Source organism: Tamandua tetradactyla, chromosome 3 (genome assembly GCF_023851605.1).
Source record: "Tamandua tetradactyla isolate mTamTet1 chromosome 3, mTamTet1.pri, whole genome shotgun sequence".
Taxonomy (NCBI): domain Eukaryota; kingdom Metazoa; phylum Chordata; class Mammalia; order Pilosa; family Myrmecophagidae; genus Tamandua; species Tamandua tetradactyla.
The window spans coordinates 213,437,708-213,456,952 of NC_135329.1; the positions used below are offsets into that span (position 1 = coordinate 213,437,708).

The 19,245-nt window shown below is 43.0% G+C and overlaps 1 protein-coding gene and 1 pseudogene across 3 annotated transcripts in view; both read right to left on the reverse strand.

Annotated features, from left to right (window-relative positions):
• The window catches only part of DRC11 (dynein regulatory complex subunit 11), a 237,563-nt gene that overhangs the window by 111,936 nt on the left and 106,382 nt on the right, over positions 1-19,245 (reverse strand). For all 3 annotated transcript variants that reach the window (XM_077155534.1, XM_077155536.1, XM_077155535.1), the window contains exon 8: positions 7,733-7,852. In XM_077155534.1, coding sequence (XP_077011649.1) covers positions 7,733-7,852 — 120 coding nt within the window. The remainder of the gene's footprint in view (positions 1-7,732; positions 7,853-19,245) is intronic.
• Positions 8,647-12,441, reverse strand: LOC143676878 (rho GTPase-activating protein 5 pseudogene; annotated as a pseudogene).

Sequence of the window (19,245 nt, forward strand, 5' to 3'; positions counted from 1 at the left end):
CTCCAGCACCCTACTCCTCCCATCCCTCCTCCTCCAGCACCCCACTCCTCCCATCCCTCCTCCTCCAGCACCCATTCCTCCCACCCCTCTTCGTTCAGCACCCCACTCCTCCCACCCCTCCTCCTCCAGCACCCCACTCCTCCCATCCCTCCTCCTCCAGCACCCACTCCTCCCACCCCTCTTCGTTCAGCACCCCACTCCTCCCACCCCTCCTCCTCCAGCACCTCACTCCTCCCATCCCTCCTCCTCCAGCACCCCACTCCTCCCACCCCTCTTCGTTCAGCACCCCACTCCTCCCACCCCTCCTCCTCCAGCACCTCACTCCTCCCATCCCTCCTCCTCCAGCACCCCACTCCTCCCATCCCTCTTCGTTCAGCACCCCACTCCTCCCACCCCTCCTCCTCCAGCACCCCACTCCTCCCATCCCTCTTCGTTCAGCACCCCACTCCTCCCACCCCTCCTCCTCCAGCACCCCACTCCTCCCATCCCTCTTCGTTCAGCACCCCACTCCTCCCACCCCTCCTCCAGCACCCCACTCCTCCCACCCCTCCTCCTCCAGCACCCCACTCCTCCCATCCCTCTTCGTTCAGCACCACACTCCTCCCACCCCTCCTCCTCCAGCACCCCACTCCTCCCACCCCTCCTCCTCAAGCACCCCACTCCTCCCACCCCTCCTCCTCCAGCACCCCACTCCTCCCATCCCTCTTCGTTCAGCACCCCACTCCTCCCACCCCTCCTCCTCCAGCACCCCACTCCTCCCATCCCTCCTCCTCCAGCACCCACTCCTCCCACCCCTCTTCGTTCAACACCCCACTCCTCCCATCCCTCCTCCTCCAGCACCCCACTCCTCCCATCCCTCTTCGTTCAGCACCCCACTCCTCCCACCCCTCCTCCTCCAGCACCCCACTCCTCCCATCCCTCTTCGTTCAGCACCCCACTCCTCCCACCCCTCCTCCTCCAGCACCCCACTCCTCCCATCCCTCTTCGTTCAGCACCCCACTCCTCCCACCCCTCCTCCAGCACCCCACTCCTCCCACCCCTCCTCCTCCAGCACTCCACTCCTCCCATCCCTCTTCGTTCAGCACCACACTCCTCCCACCCCTCCTCCTCCAGCACCCCACTCCTCCCACCCCTCCTCCTCAAGCACCCCACTCCTCCCACCCCTCCTCCTCCAGCACCCCACTCCTCCCATCCCTCTTCATTCAGCACCCCACTCCTCCCACCCCTCCTCCTCCAGCACACCACTCCTCCCATCCCTCCTCCTCCAACACCCCACTCCTCCCACCCCTCCTCCTCCAGCACCCCACTCCTCCCATCCCTCCTCCTCCAGCACCCACTCCTCCCACCCCTCTTCGTTCAACACCCCACTCCTCCCACCCCTCCTCCTCCAGCACCCCGCTCCTCCCACCCCTCCTCCTCCAGCACCCCGCTCCTCCCATCCCTCTTTGTTCAGCACCCGCTTCTCCCACCCCTCCTCCTCCAGCACCCGCTCCTCCCACCCCTCCTCCTCCAGCAACCGCTCCTCCCACCCCTCCTCCTCCAGCACCTGCTCCTCCCACCCCTCCTCTCTGCTAATGCTATTATCCCCTCCCCTACCCAAAGCACAAACCCATCCGCCATGACACTTGGGAAGCTCCTACAGTTTTCTAGGACTATCTAGGCACTGCTCTCAGTATTTTTTTTCTAAGTCCTTCAGAGCCCCATCTTACAGAGTTCAGGGAGATGTGTCTGACACCTGCTTACAAACAGCAGGTAAATTTTGTTTTGTTGCCCACTCTTTCCATGTGGGTACTGGGCACTTGTCTGTGCCTTGAGCCTTTTTCACGGCAGGGCGACCAACACTCGGGTTAGGGCCACTTTTTGATCTGCCAATCTGAGCTGAAATGTGGCAGCGTGTTCTCTTCCCCTCGTTTCTTGTCCATACTCATGAGTATTTAATTGCCTATTTTTAAAAGTTTTGTGATGTCGTTCGACTATTCTCTCAAGGATTTGTGATATCACTGTTTATCTTACAAATATTAACTTTTTTCTCTATTGTCTAGATAGACAACTTTTTCCAGTTTGACATTTGTCTTTGGACTTTGTTTACAATGTTTTGTGATGTAAAAAAATGTGTACATATTCACTTATTGTTTCCTCCTTTGTGTGTAGGCTAGAAAGAACTTTCTCACCCCAAGAATATTTATGCATTTTCTTCTAATGTTTTAATATTTTCATTTATTTAAATCTTAAACCAATTTGGAGTTTGTTCTGACTTTATTTTTCCAAATGGTTAACCAACTGTCCCAGCTTTATTTATTAAATACTCTATCTTGTCTCTAGGGGCTTGAGATGCTACTTTTCATATATAGTAAATGTATATTATTGGTGTATATGTGTGGATTCCCTAACTCAGTTTCATTTCTCTGCCTTTCTATTCTGCAACCAAAACCACACCACTGTAATTATTATGCCATTAATATTTTAATATTTAGAAAGCAAACCATCCTCATTGCCTTTTATATTTCTCCAGTTGATATTATTTTTCCATACCTTAAGTCATTTTGTTATGTCCACACCCCCTCAGAAAAAAAAAACACAAACTGATCTTGATTTGGATTGTACCTAACATTTACAGAATAATGGGGGAAAACTGATATTTTTAAAATGCTGTGTTTTCCTACTATAAGCATGAATAATTAAAGCTTTTCTTTATTTCCTCAAGTAAATTTAGTAGTTTCTTCATGTGGGCTCTACACATTTCTCTGTTATATTTATTTCTAATTTAAAAAGATTATTCTTGCATATACAAATGGGATTTTTCCTCCCACTGTATTTTCCAACTCATTACTTTCATAGGGAAACAACTGATTTATATATATATATTTTGTGGGCAACTGCAATTAATTCACCTATGAGTTCTAACATTTTTCTGCATGTGATTTTCTTGGGGTTTCCAGAGACAATTGTATAATCTGCAAATGATGTTTTGTTTCTCTTCCCGTTCCCATATACAGGCAATTTGTGGGGGAGAAGGAGGGTTCATTACAATAGTCCACCTATATAGATACTATATACTAATTAGGTACAGTGTAGATCCTTGTTTTTCTCTGGATTTCGTGGGGAAGGATCTCTAGTGTTTTTCCTTCAAACATATTATGTAATCTCTTGGTCAGAGATAACCTTAATTTATTAAGTAACTTACCTTCAATATCAATTTTTCTAAGGTTCTTTTAAAATCAAGAATGGCTTTTCAACTTAATAAATACAATTTAACAAACATTGGAGATAACAGATTTTCCAGTTTTGTCTTTTTTAGACGTGATCCATTAATATGATGAATTTGATTAGATGATTTCTCTAATGTTAACCATACTTTTTTTTTTTTTAAATTCCTAATTTTGTCATGGGAATTAAAAAAATATGGCTTATGATTTGACTTGCTGCTTTTAGTTAGGAGTTAAAAAAATTTATACAAGTTAGACTGGTCTGTAGTTGTTTTTTTTTTTCTTGCTTTGTCCAGGTTTGATACTGGAGCATGCTAAATTTATAAAATAAATTGGGAAATCTTTTTCTATGCTTAGGGCAACTAACATGGCAAAAAAAATAACTTTTCCTTTATAGTGTCAAGAAGTTCTCAAATCCAAATGGGACAAGGGCTTTTTAGGGATAATCTCCTCTATGTCTTGGAGAAATTTCTCTCTCTCTCTATATATATATATATACATATATATATTCATATATATATATATATATATATGAATGTGGTTTTTTTTCATGATTGAATGCTCCTTTGATTCACCAGCCCTAAAATATATTCTTTTTCTTTGTAGAAAGGTTTTTTCATCATTTCATTTGTAAACAGGGAAGGAAGGGCAGGGAACACATGGATTCCCAACAGTGCCTGAACTGTACCTGGCTGGGTCTGCTGGGCACAGCCTTACCTGGGGCAGGGGCTGAGAAATGTGAAGTTCAATGGAAATACCCAGTGGTTCTCCTGACTTTTTTTTTGCACTTGTATAATGGATTTTTTTTCCATATTTATATGCCTTTACCACTACCTCATGGACTTCTAAAGCTTTCACCTTTTCACCTATGAGATATTTTGAAAAGAGTCTAAGTTTCTCTTTGTAGAGGGTAGTTGAAATATTCCAGTTACTATGACATCTTTCTGAACATTTGCTGACTATATATGGGACAGGCAATTTATAATTGATCAAGTCTTATAATTACCCAAAAGTTAGTGCGCTGGTTTGAATTTGTAGACCCCATGTCCTTATTCCTCATTCAAGATTGCATGGAGATGTGACCCATCCAATTGTGGGTCCATGGAGATGTGTCTCCACCCACTCAAGGTGGGGTTGCTTACTGGAGCCCTTTAAGAGAGAACCATTTTGGAAACAGCTTTAGAGCCACGAGAGCCACCAGAGCCCACAGAGCCCAGAGAGCCAGAGTCCTCTGGAGATGAAGAAGGGATGTGTCCCTGGGGGAGCTTCATGAAACAAGAACCCTGGAGGGAAAGGTAGCAGATATCGCCATGTTCACCATGTGCCTTTCCAGCTGAGAGAGAGACCCTGAACTTCATTGGCCTTTCTTGAGTGAAGGTAACCTCTTGTTGGCGCCTTAATTTGGACATATTCATAGCCTTGCCTTAATTGGACATTTTCATGGCCATAGAACTGTAAACTTGCAACTTGATTCCCTTTTTAAAAGCCATTCTGTTTCTGGCATATTGCATTCCAGTAGTTAGCCAACTAGAAAAGTTAGTTCTACCTTTGTGCCATTGTGAAGTGTCAGTGTCTACACAAGTTAAACATAATTATTTTCCTTTCAACCTTGCATTGTCCTTGAACCACGATGCATAATAGATCCTTTTTCTACAGGCCCAAATAATTCCTACACAATTCCTATAATACCTGGTCTCAAGAATAAGTCTAGGGTGGGCCACGGTGGCTTAGCAGGCAGAGTTCTCACCTGCCATGCCAGAGACCTGGGTTTGCTTCCCGGTGCCTGCCCATGCCAAAAAAAAGAATGAGTCTAGATACTTTAAGAGTGATTCTAGAATAAGACTTTTTAAAGCCCGTGGAAAAGGACCTGACCTCAAAGAAGTGAAATCACATGATTTAAATATTACCAATGTTGAATAAAGATATCCAATTTCTTCTTTCAATATCACATTGTCACTTTGCAGATTTATCCTTCTCATGAATAAATTAGTTTAAGTAATTCTGAGGGATTTTACCCTTCACTTGGAAGTATTTCATAAATGCTGATATTCTCAAACTTTGCTTTTCTTCCAAAACTGTTCATTGTTAAGTGACTCTTTAATTGCGAGTTAATAATAAACCTCTACCCAACAAAGACTGAATTGTGCAGCTGATAAAATTTCAAATTTTTATGCAACATGCCTCACTAACGGTGAATCCCTAATTTGCAAGTGTAACAGCCCCTTATGCACATTTAGAAAAAGAGATGCTTAGAATAAAATTGGAATTCTTCCAGTTCTCCTTATTGTTAGGTATACTTTTTCAAAATTATCTTACAGAGTGAGAGGAGGATTAAAAAAAATAACTATTGAGTGGGTTGTCTTTTTTCTCTAGAATAGGTTAGAAGTTTCAGAGTGTAGGCAGACTGGGAGGGCAATAGGGGCCTTATGAGTCAGGTTCCTTGGAGACCCGTAAAGTGGCTGATGGGGACCCTCCCCACCCCGGCAAGGGAGGGAAAGAGGGAAGCAGCATGGGCAGAGGGAGTAGCTGGACTGTGCTATAACTGCAAGACAGCCATCAGCTGATTCTGCAAGGAGCCCTGGAGGTAGGAGCGTTATCCGTGGCTGTCCACTTCTCTGGGACACACATTCTTTCACTGCAGCTCACGGGCCTCTACTCCCATTCAGAGTGGTTCCTGAGTGAGGCAACGAGTTTTTGGATCCCCACATGACTATCTGTGGATATGGATGCCCCAGGCAGGGGTCACCTTGCCTGGACCGGCTCCCTTAGACCCAGTCAGATCCCCAGGGAGGACTCTGCTGGGAGTGGGAGCAGCCGACATTGGGAAGCTGGGGGAGTGAGTATCTGACCACAGCATCTACTCTCAGTGGCTTGGGTTGTGCCAGCGAGTGCTCACGTCAATAAACAACAATGGAAAGTGGTCAAGAAAGGGACAAAGGGATCTGGGGGCTAGTAGGAAACACAGGCTATTTATCCCAATGAAGGAGAAGAGTGCTAACAAGGAACTCTCGCTGTCAGCTGGGAAGTGGCAATCAAGCTGTCTTAGTCTGCCCGGGCTGCTATAACAAATACCACCCATGGGGTGGCTTACACAACAGGGATTTAATTCTCTCAGTTTCGGAGGCCAAAATCAAGGGGCTGGTAGATCATGCTCTCTCCAGAGGCTAGGGCGTTCTGGCGGCGGCCTGTGGCAGCCCATAAGGCCATCTCTGCCTCCATCACATGTCTGTCCACTACTCGCGCCCCCTCTTCCGCTTGCAAGGACTCCAGTCATATGGAGTCAGGCTCACCTGATTTGGCTGGGACCCCCCTTAACTAATAACACCCTCACCAATGCTATCTGGGAGAGTTCACATCCAGAGGACCCAGGGTTGGGGGCCTGAAGACGTCAGATGTGTGGGGACACGAATCCACCCCAACGCACACCAAGCCTTTTTAATAAAATGTTGGCTTTTATCCCCCTAGGCTATACCCTGCATTCATATGGACTTTGAATATTGTTACTTAATACTCACAGTCTCCCTTGCTCACAACTGCTGCCTCCTTGGACTAGTCACTCTTGCTTCGTGAAGACATAGCTGCCCCATTTCTCCCTCGCTTGTAACCTGGTACCCAAGTTCCCAGACTCGGTCTAGCAGACCCCATCGAGTCGTCTCCCCCACAGAGAAATGCCTGTGTCTTGGAATATACAGAGAATGGAGGAACCCTTCCCTCCAAATAGAGCCTTCCCCTTAAGGAACGACCTTCAGAGTGGATTTACATTAGAGTTCTGGTCAGCTGTGAGCTAGTATCTGACTATGCCAGAAAAGCTACTTGAAACATCTTCACATTCTAGAAGGGTCCTGGGCTCAAAGCCAAAGCTCCTCTCCCTTGGCAGGGGTGGGGGGTTAATGTGAGAGCACACAAGCCCTGGGAGTGCACCCCTCCCCCATGCTGGGAGATGAAGTCCCCCCAAGCTCAGGGCCCCCCAACAGGACGGCACCTGGCAACCCCACCCATCTCTGCCTCCAAGCCCACAACACGAGGGGGGATCCAGTCCAAAGTGGTACTGTGTGGACTTTGATTTCTTTTAGATAATAAGAAACAAACACTTCGCGTAAGATACATCTAAATTAGCAACGTTAAGTGGCATACTTGAACGCACTTTGGTTATGTAGATACAATTGTTTTGACTCGCTAGTGGTTACTTGCTTTGTGAAGCGTTTTCTTGTGACTCTGTACTTCAGGAAGGATGATTGGGATAATTTATCTTGAGGAACAAAAACGCAAAGTGATCACACATATATGTACAAGCATGTAAAGTATCTGTTGTTGAAACCATTCCTTATCCTAAATAGGTTTTTGTAAGTCATAGAAAAGATGGCAATCAATTGTTGATTAATACACAAAAAAGGAAAAACAGCAAAGAGAAAGGCTTTCCGAGGAAACGAACGACTACGATTGTAATGGGTATGAGATTTGGGCATCCCACTGCCTTAAAAGCAAAACAATGTCAGATTTTTAAAAACTGCACACAAATTCTTTACCTTAGATTTTTCCTTTGTTACTTTCTTTTCCTTCTCTTTTTTGGCTTTCTTTCCTTTCTTCTTTTTATTCTTCTTTGTCTTATCCTCCTCATCTTGGCTTGCAATAATATCAGCAATAACCTGGTAAAAAAAACAGTTAATCATAGCACTTTTTTCAAAGAGAGGACGAGTTTATTACTAGGCGCATGGTAGGAGAGCACATGGCTTATGAACCCAAAATCTGTCTCCCTAAACTGCAGTAATTCTTTTTTTAAAAATATTTTTATTGTAAAAACTTAACATGCAAACATACAAACATCCTTAGCATACAAACATTCTATACATGGTGTATAATCAATGGCCCACAATATCATCACATAGTTGTGCATATATGATTACTTTTCTTAACATTTGATCACTCCAACAAAAGAAATTTAAAAAAAAGAGAAAAAACTCATACATACCATACTCCTTACCCCTCCTTTTCATTGACCACTAGTATTTCAATCTACTCAGTTTATTTTAACCTTTGTTTCCCCTATTATTTGTTATCCGTATTTTTTACTCATCTGTCCTTACCGTAGATAAAAGTAGCATCAGATACAAGGTTTTCACAATCACACAGTCACATTGTAAAAGCTATATCACTATACAATCATCTTCAAGAAACATGGCTATTGGAATACAGCTCAACAGTTTCAGGTACTTCCCTCTAATCACTCCAATACACCAAAAACTAAAAAGGGGATATCCATATAATGCGTGAGAATAACCTCCAGGATAACCTCTCAGCTCTGCTGGAAATCTCTCAGCCACTGATACTTTGTTTTTTTTTCACTTCTCTCTTCCCTCTTTTGGTCAAGAAGTTTTTCTCAATTTCTTGATGCTGGGTCCTGGCTCATCCTGGGATTTCTGTCCCACGTTGCCATGGAGAATTACAGTCCTGGGAATCATGCCCCACATAGGGGGGTAGGGCAGTGAGTTCACCGGCCGTGTTGGCTTAGAGAGGCCACATCTGAGCAACAAAATAGGTTCTCTGGGGGTGACTGTTAGGCTTAATTTTAAGTAGGCTTAGTCTATCCTTTGCAGAAATAAGTTTCGTAGGGATGAACCCCAAGATTGAGGGCTCAGTCTATTGATTCAGTTGTCCCCAAGAATATCAGAAGTTCTCCATGTGGAGTATTGAATATTTATTTCTCCCTTTCTCCTCATTCTCCCAAGGGGACTTAGCAAACACTTCTTTATTCACTGTCCAAATCACTCTGGGATTTATCAGGGCATCACACTAACCTGGACAAACCAACAAAGTCTCACGCCCTATTCAAGATTCTATGCACTTTTGGTGTTCAATTAAACTGACCATACAAATTAAATTAGGAAATGCATTACCCAAAATACAAATTTTGTACCAAATAAACATCTCTCCCTTTAGTCTCAGACAGAGATCGAAGTTTTAAAATACGGACGGTATCATTCTTTACCCAGTCTTCTGATTTACCTTAGTCCTATCCAGATCAGCTTCATTCATATCTCTACTCGGTGTGTGATCACTTTTTCAACTTTTTAAACATGAGCTGCAGTAATCCTGATAGTTTTATTAGAGAAAAGCTGGGCAGGATAATGAGCACAGTGGCCCCAGCGGATGCAGTCAGCGGTGAACTGATTATTGTGCATGCACAGACTGATCACACGCTTAGTCACAACGTGTGAAAGGAAAGGGCGGAATGAGGTACAGGTGACTTGTAGGTTAAAGTCTAAGCTACTGCGCATGACAGGCAGTCCCATTTTAGTTAGAGTCAGTCTTGGTTTTCAAGATTACTTTGGACTTGGGGTAGTTAGTTTTGGGCTGACTCAAGACCTTTCATTAATAAACATTAGGGGCTGCCTTTAATGATTGCAAGATTATAAAGTAAAAAAACTGGATAATTGGGTACAAATAAAGTTTAGTCAAGGTTTGCATAATCACGGGGTCAGAAGATAAGGGCTATACAATCATTATCAGAGATCAAGGCAGCTGGATTACAATTCAGAGATTTCAGGAATTTCCCTCTGCCTACTCCATAACACCAGAAAGTAAAAAGAAATATCTATATGATGATTCAGTCATCAAAATCATCCCCTAAGTCCTGATTCCTTGGTTACAGTATTATGATTTTGAGCAAACAGCTTTGAATGTTGTCTTGATCAGTTTTATTTCCACTTACCATTCTTTAGCACCTAATCCTGTATCTTTAATCAATTCCACACATTTTCAACAAATGGTGGTATAGGCTTCTCAGCTGTAACTAGATCTGGGGGCATCCCCAAATAATTACTTTCCCAATTTCTACGTGTGGTGACTGAAGTTCTTTTTCTCTTTGTGTGCCTTTTATCTTGAATTTTGTGTTCTTTTCCCTTCATTTTCTTATCATCTAACTCCTGGTCTGCAGTGATTGTCGGATTAGCAATACTACATTTCTAAGTTCCAACTGGAGAACGAAGTGGATTTTCTTCACTTCCATGGCATCTTCCTGTTCTAGTTTGCTAGCTGCTGGAACACAACACATCAGAGACGGATTGGCTTTTAATAAAAGGGGATTTATTTTGTTAATTCTTCAGAGGAAAGGCAGCTAACTTCCCACTGAGGTTCTTTCTTAGTGGGAAGGCACAGGGTGATCTCTGCTGGCCTTCTCTCCAGGCCTCTGGGTTCCAACAACTTTCCCCAGGGTGATTCCTTTCTGCATCTCCAAAGGCTTGGGCTGAGCTGCCAGTGCTGAGATGAGGTGTGCCAAGCTGCTTGGGCTGTGCTACGTTGTGCTCTCTCATCCAGCCAATTAAATCAAACATCATTCATTGCAGCAGGCACGCCTCTTAGCCAGCTGCAGATGTAATAAGCAACAGATGAGGTTCACACGCCGTTGGCTCATGTCCACAGCAACAGAACTAGGTACCTTCACCTGGCCAAGTTGACACCTGAACCTAACTACCACACTTCCTTTTCTTTTTGTCTAGAAGTGGTGACAGCCTCATCCCACTTGCGTCTGAATGTGTTCTTTTATAGTATGACTTGTCTTTACTGAACAAGGTTTTAGGCTTATATTTGTTTTTTGAAGACCTCCACTCCCCATGACTTTTTGAGGCTTTATCAGAACAACCATTTTCTTCATCTCTTTGGGTGTTATTTACAAATGATTTTTGAATTTTAGTAATGTGATTCTAACTGTCATCCAAGACAAAATAAATCTCATCAGAATAGCCCTTCTAATTGAAAATTGTGCCAATAGCTTCCACATAGTAATCGGAAGGATCTGTGTCTTCCAGATGTGCTGAAGATATCCAGGTGGTCTGCTTCCCTGGATTTTGGTCCAATACCAGCTTCAACTGTGTTTAAAAGGCTTGGATCTAGTATTTCCTCACATTTGTTTTAGGTTACAACTGACTTATGTTTAATAGGTGGACGCGCTTTGTGGTTGTGTTCATGGTGATGGCAGTTTGGGGTGCTGGGATTAGGATATTCATCTCCTTTCAGAGCTAATCTAGATCTGGAACAGCACTAGGTGTTGGAAGTAACTGCACTTCATCCGCGACTGGACTGTGAGGAGGTGGGGCTTCTGTGTCATCACCCGGCTCCGGTAGGTGCAAGAGGGTAAACAGTCCGGGAGACGGCAGAAAAACAGCTTCCCTTCACTCTGATGTGTTGATTCCCTTGCATTAGTAGATAAGTAGGAACTCTCTATCATATATTTTTCCTCTAGAGCATCACTGAAAAACAGAGTAAAGATCATAGTTTCCCGGTGGTACTGAGATAAAGAATCCAGTGCTGCACAGTGAGCAGTGATCTCAGTTGCCATCTGTTCTCCTTCAGCCATTAACTCCTTAATGGGCTCATTTTCAAAAAAATCTGCTCAACTGCCAGTAACTGCTACAGGTTGTACGGGAATGGTGGCCTGAGCTTCAGACAGAAGTGCTTGAAGACTCCCACTGAAGCTTTCCTTCTTACATCCTAATGTATACCCATCGACCATTCATCCTTCCTTACTCCGACTGAGGAGTGATCATGATAATACTGTGATCTGTACTTGCTTCCTCTTTTCGCCAATGATTTCATCAAGACTTAAGGATTAATACTGTCCAGATTGAGCAGCACTTCAAGAATGAGAAGCAAGGAAGGATGAGAGAATAAGATCCCCTTCTAGATAGATCACCCCACATGGCACACGTGACAATTCCCCAGTCAGCTTCTGATACATCCTTGTTATCAGAACTGGCTTCTCCACATGTAAATTGTGTTTAACTGATTCTAATACTCCCCTTAGAGCTTGATTTATTTGGGTTTCATTAAATTTATGAGGATGAGTACTAGCAGGTGCATCTACAAAGGGACCCTGTAACTTCTTTGTCAATTGCTGCCCTCAGCACCTGAGAATTGGCAGAGTCATACTAATGGCAACTCTGATTAGCCAGAATTAGTGTAAATGGAAGATCAACCATATGTTTATCTTTTCTGATATGAGAAGCTTCAGTTCTTAATTTTCCAAAAAATTCCCCTAATAAAGTTCCGTGACTCAATGGCGTTAAAACCCAGACGCCCCCGTGTGGTTTAAAGGCGGCAGTCCATAAGTGACTCAAAAGGTAAGGCCATTTGGCATCAACTGGCCAAAGACCGAGTTCATACATTTTTCATTATCTGTGGGCTGTGTCTTCATCTCATTTGCTAGTTCTTGGGCAAGACCATCTCCCCCCGTTGTCATACTGACATCACTTGTCCTTCCCTTCTGTGTGTCATGGTAGGGACTAAACCAGCTTCCCCAAGCACTGCTTTTCAACTTAACTTGCAGAACAGAGTTCACTCGCTGCCCTTCCCTATGACACTTGGACGCCTTTCTGCATCCAAGGCTGCTTTTCTCCATTCTTGATAAACCTGTCTACTTCCCAGGTCATGAAGCCTCACAGACTTTGCTGTCACCCAGGCTCAAAGGCCCCTTTACCCTAATCATAGCATTTTAATAGATCTCTTATTGGAGGAGGACTGCCTTTTTTATCTGCAAAGAAATGCCTGTGCTGATTAGTCTCCCTGCTCTGCCCGACTCTGGGCCCTGAACCCCACCTCCACTGGGGGCCCCCCAGGGCCCCCCACTTGCCACCTGCCTCGGGCTGGATTCCTCCACAGGAGGCAGCAGTAGGTATCTCAAAGGCCAGGTTGGGGCCTTTCTTTACTGGCTCCTTCCCTAATTCCGAGTGACTCCAGCTCTCGATGGGCCCAGGAACACATCTCCCCATTCCCCTCTGGGTCAGGAGGGCCCAGGGCACCTGCTGTTGCCTGAACATCTCAGCAGGGGCTGCACGTGCCAGCCCTGCCCACGCCTCTGCTCAGAACCCCGGCTGAGGCCCCTTCCATCTCCTGCCTGGACTCTGCTTTGCTCTTGGAATCGCTTCCTTTTTTCCCATAAAAGATCATGTGGCTCTTCTAAGAGATGGTTTCTTCTACCGTGATTTAATTTACAATTCCAACAGTGACTAAAATCAATCGATTCTCCTAAAATCCAAAATAGCTGTTAAAAGCATGGAGTTCTTTTAGCCTCCCTGGGCAATTAGCAGAGGTTTGCAAAATCCATACTGTATGGTCCAACACAAGAGGTGTTTATCCAGTGACAGAGAGACGAGCTCCTTACCTCGAGGCTCCCTGAGGGTTGCCTCCGCTCATCGCCGGTCTGTGACCGAGACGAGAGCCCTTCGGCTCTAAGATGAAACCAGCGCTGGTGACATGCCAGGCTTGGTCCTGAGAGTGTCACAAAGATGCTTGCGCTTCTCAACACTGGACCACGGTGGCGGCGGCGGCTGCCCAGCTCACAGGTGAGGGGCCTGAGCGCCAGGACTCGGCGACTCCGTCAAGGACACCAGCTCGTGAGAGGCTGAGCCAGGGGTGGCAGCAGGCTTGGCTTCGTCCCCTACATCTATAGGTCGCCATTTTTCTATCTCAGCTGCAGCTGTAGCTACAGCACGTCATGTCATCTCCACCATGTTTGTCTGTATCTTTCTCTATCAATTTTCTACCAGCTAGATCTATTTCTATTTATTTATTCTGTAGTACAGAATATATACTGTCAAAAAGTAATACTTTAGTTTCAGGATACATGCAGTTGAACTGTTATAAAAAACAGTAAGGAAGTGATAAACATCAAATTCAAACAATAGTTGCCTCCAAAGAGAGATCAGGGTTTGCAGTTAAGGGTGGAAGGGGAAGACAGTTTCATTTTAAATCTAGTTTGTTATATTAAACCAGCCTCCTGGGGGAAAACCCTACCTGATTCTGCCTTATTAGTGATTTGCTAAAATGCTAACGTTTATTTTCCAGTATTTTAATTCTGATATTTATCCCTTGTGTGGTTCTTAGGAGCTTAGTTTATAACTTTGAGAGTTTATAAAATAGATTTTGTCAACAAAGCAGGACCTGTGGCCCCATATCCTGGATTTTGCTTGGCTGGAGTCACGTGCCCGGGAGACGCGCCTTCACAGCACCGGGAGGTCCAGCCACCCTCCAGGCTCTCATGAAGAGTTCTGGGCGGTGAGGCTCAGAAAAGGCTGGCTGAGATGCAGGTGACATCTGCATGGGCACATGGCTTGGCAATGCAAAGGGTGTTTTCAGACAGGGGTAAAAGTCCCTTGTCAAAACAGTAATGTTTTCCTTGGGGATCAGGCTCACCTCAACTCATGGAAATTGCCCAGGATTTTTACATTCTGCAGCATATTATGTAACCTGGACATTTTGAGGCCCTTGGAAGTTTTCACAAAAGTTAAAAAAAAATTTTATAGCCTCATGTATAAAATGTGAGCAGCTGAAAAAAGACAAAATCCTTACGTGTGGGACGTGCAATTCAGTATATCTTTGAAAGCCTTATCAACAGCATTGTTTACTCCCTCCATATCTTTACTTAGTTTATTAATTTAAGTTTCTGAATATATGTTCACAGGTCACAAATTATGAAAAAGTCTGAAGCATTTCCTCTCCACCTTGTTCCACCAAGTTCTGTGTTCTAAAGCCACCCCAAGTATCTTGGATATCTTTTCACCAACTACGTGTGTGTATGTGTGTGTGTGTGTGTTGTGCACATGATGCAAATTAATTGTCATTTTGTTTTGTAAGAAACCAAGACATTATTTTACTCATGTTCTCCAACTATAGAAAAATCTCTGAAAATGCACACGTAGTCATGCACTCATAGACGCAAATATATATGATAAGCAATAACTCTTCACATATTGTGTTCTTGCTCCACACTTTTCATTCAACAGTACACCTTGGGCGTCTTTCTGTGGCAGCCCATAAAGATCCCTGCATTCATGTTTCTATGGGTGGCCATTCCTCCTACCACTAGAAGTCTAGGTTACTTTCAATATTTTGCTGTTACCAACAATGATGCCACAACCCTCACTGAATTGACCTATTTAGTAGCATCGTGTGACCTTCTTTGTCCTTCCTACCAGTATTTAACCCAAAGTCTATTTTTGATATGAATATAGCTACCCCACCTCTCTTTAGTTACTATTTGCATGGAGTATATTTTTCTACTCTTCCACCTTCAATCTCCTTTTGTCTTTGAACTTAAAGTGAGTCTCTTGTGCACAGCATATGGTTGGATCACGGATTCTTTTTTAATCCATTCTGCCAATCTTTGCCTTTTGACTGGTGAGTTTATTACATTTACATTTAAAGAAACTACTAATAATGCAAGATTTTCATTAATGCAAAAGAAAGTCTTCTGCCATTTTGGAATCTGGTAAGTCTTATACCACTTTTGTGCCTCAATTCTTCCATTTTTACATATTATATACTTTGACTTTTAAAAAAATACGTTTTATTTGTCACCGGATGAACCTTCTTAGCACACACACACACACACACACACACTGTTCCTACACCCCTTTAGCCCCCCTACCTTTTTGTTGGACTTTCTCCAAACTATACCGTTATACTTGTAAGTCCCAAACCATAGATTTGTCATCATTTTTTATGCATTTGCATTTCTAAACCTAAAGACATAAAAAGAAGACTTAAATACCCCCAAAATTAAAATAATCTTGGCAATTATAATCATTCATATGGGTACCTTTACTGGAAATCTTTATTTCTTTATGACACTTCAACCCACTTTCTAGTGTCCTTTTCTTTCATCTGAAGAACTCTCTTCAGCATTGCTTGGGGGTAGATGTAGTGGTGACTGATTTCCTCAGCTTTTATTTACTGGGAATGTCTTAATCTCTCCTTCATTTTTGAAAGACAATCTCACTGGATGTAACATTCTTGATTGACAATTGTTTTCTTTCAGCACCTTAAGTATTTCATATCCCTGTGTGCTGGTGTGCAGATATTATATAACCCAGAAAAGCCATGTCCTTTAATTCTCATTCAATATTGCTGGGTGGAATCTTCCTACTTGTTTCCATGGAGATGTGACCAACCCAGTTGTGGGTGGTAACTTTTGATTAGATGGTTTCTATGGAAATGCATCTCCATCCCCTCAAGGTGGGGTTGCTTACTGGAACCCTTTAAGAGGGAACTATTTTGGAAAAAGCTTTAGAGCCAATAGAACTGACAGAGCCAACAGAATGGATAGAGCCCCAGGGAAACTGCTGAAGAAACCTGGAGAGAAAGCTACAGATGTGCCTTTCCAGCTGAGAGAGAAACACATCATTAGCCCTCTTGAATCAAGATATGTTTCCCTGGATGCCTTAGTTTGGACATTTTTGATAGTCTTGCCTTAATTTGGACATTTTCATGGCCTTAAAACTATAAACTTCCAACTTAGTAAATTCCTTTTCATAAAAGCTATTCTGTTTCTGGTATATCTCATTCTGGCAGCTTGCAAACCAGAACACCCTACCTTCTTGCCTCCATGGTTTCTGATGAGAAATTGCCACTTAATCTTATTGGGATTTGCTTGTTCATAACATGTAGCTTTTCTCTTGCAGCTTTCAGAACTCCCCTTGTCTTTGACATTTGACAATTTGATGACTCTCCGTCCAGATGTGATTCTCTTTGAGGTTATCCTGTTTGGGTGCCACCACAGTTCTTGGATGTGAGCATTCATATCTGTCTTTTGTTAAACTTGGGAAGTTTTCTACCACTATTTCTCTGATAATTCCTTCTGCGCTTTCTCTTCTCCTTCTGGGACTCCCCTAATGCATGTATTGGTATGCTTAATGGTGTTCCATATGCCTCTTATGCACTGTTCACCCTTTTTCATTTTCTCCTTAGCCTAAATTGTTTCAATTGCCATGCCTTGGCGTTCACTGATTTGTTCTTTTACCAGCTCTAATCTGCTGATGAAACCCTCATCGGAATTTTTTCATTTTAGTTATTGTGGTCTTCAATTCCTGTATTTTTATTTGGTCCCTTTTAAAAATGTCTTTCTGCATTGAGGAGCTCATATTTTTCATTCATTGTTTTCCTTTAGTTCTCTGTGTTTTCCTTTATTTTCTTGAGCATATCAAGGATTATTTCTTAAAAGTGTTCATCCGGTACGTTCTCAGTCTGGTCTTCTTCATTGATGGTTTCTGGATTTTTATCATGTTCTTTTGAATGAGCCATCATTTCCTGTTTCTTTGTCTTAGAAGCTTTTGCTGCACAGTATTTATTTTAAATTTTTAACCCTGGGATTTAGTCCCTTACCTCTCTGTTCCATAAGTTTTATTCAGCAAATAATAGGCAGAGATTTCTTTGAGTGTCTGGAGCTAGCAAACCAAAGCAAAAAAAACACCTTTCACAGACTGCAAATCAGCTGAGTCGCCCAGTGCTCTCCTTAGAGTGCAGCTCTCCTATCAAGACGATCAGCTTGAGGCTTACATGGAGTGTTGTGTCCTTGCATTCTTTTCTGAGCCTGGGTCCTGTCCTCTGCTTATGTTTTTCTCATGAACTTAGGAATTCACCTGTGTATGAGAATCTGAATGCCCCCTCTACTCTCTATGAAGTAGACTTTCTCCACCTCCCAGGTGATCTATTGTATAACTTAGAGCAGGTAATCCCTTGTCCAGGCCACTTTGACCTAAATATTTTTTAGGCTGCTTTAGCTGCCAGCAAGCTGTTCTTCCTACAGGACAATTTCTGGCAGGTGGTTCAGTCTTTCAGGCTGCCACCTCACCAGCAGGCTCTGCGGTGTGCACACAGGGGTTGCTCTGCTCTCTTTGGGAGAGTCTCATTGGGACCCATGATAGAGGGCTGGCTGGCTCCACACTGACCAGTGAGTGTGTGGGGAGGATCCAACAAGGATGGCATGAACTTCTCCCTTTTTTAAAGCTGCATTTTCTTGTTTTGGCCCTGCCCAGTTACCGCAACCCTTTATCAGTGTCTGGAGTTTTGAAGAAGATGGCTCTGCCAGGTTTTGATAGTTGTTCAAAATTGTGTAGGGAAATGGCATCCTGGCACATCCCACACTGTCATCTTGTTCAATCCATTCCTAGGCATTTTATCTTTGTGTTGTTGGTGATTTAAATGGACTATTTTCTTGTATTAAATCTTCCATCTCGTTGTTTGTACATACAAAAGCTATTGTTTCCTGTATATTAGTTTTGTATCTCTTCCAACTTATACTGTTTAAAGTATATTTTCAGTTGATTCTCCTTGGATTTCTTAGTGTAGAACATATTGAAAACATGATTATTTTGCCTCTTCCATTCCAATGCCTACATCTCTCTCTCTCTGTTTTTTTTGTCTAATGATGTTCATTAGTTCCTATAGGACATTAAATAATAGTGGTGGCAGTGGTCTCCAGGTAGTTTTCCTGATTTCACTGGCAATGTTTCTAGTGAATTCCATTATGCATGGCATTGGATTGTGAACTAAAATACGAATGTTTTGTGATGTTAAAGAAGTATACATCTATTTTAATTTTATTGAGTTTAGTTATTAAGATTAAGAATGGTTGCTAAATTTTCTAAAATGCCCTTTCAGCATCCACAATGATGACGTTATGGTTTGTTTTCTTTTCACGTGGGCAGGCACTGGGAATCAAATCCAGGTCTCTGGCATGGCAGGCAAGAATTCTGCCACTGAGCCACCGTCACACCACGCAGATTTTCTTTTTTGATCTCTTTACATGATGAAGTATATTCATGGACATTCTAAAGTTGGACCATCCTTGCATTTTGGAAGAATCACCACTCGATTGGGGTGTTTTACCTATTTAATGAGCTGCTGGCTTTAATATGTTAACATGATTTTTCATTAATAGTCATCAAATGTTTGGTCCGTGGTTCTATCTCTATGCAGACTTTTTGGGGGTTTGATGTCAAAGTTATTCTCATTTCATAAAAACTATGTGAATTATTTTTTACGAACATATATATTTAATCATTTACGTAGTTGGTAATAATGATCAGGCTTGATCATTATTATTATTATTATTATTATTATTATTATTATTATTCTACAGTCTCTTCATCCTTCTCCTCCTCCCCCACCTAACACTAGTAACAAATGCTAAGACTTTCCGATGATTTCACGGCACCAAGTGCTGTTCTAAGTATGGTGCATGTATCACCTCATTTAACCATCACAT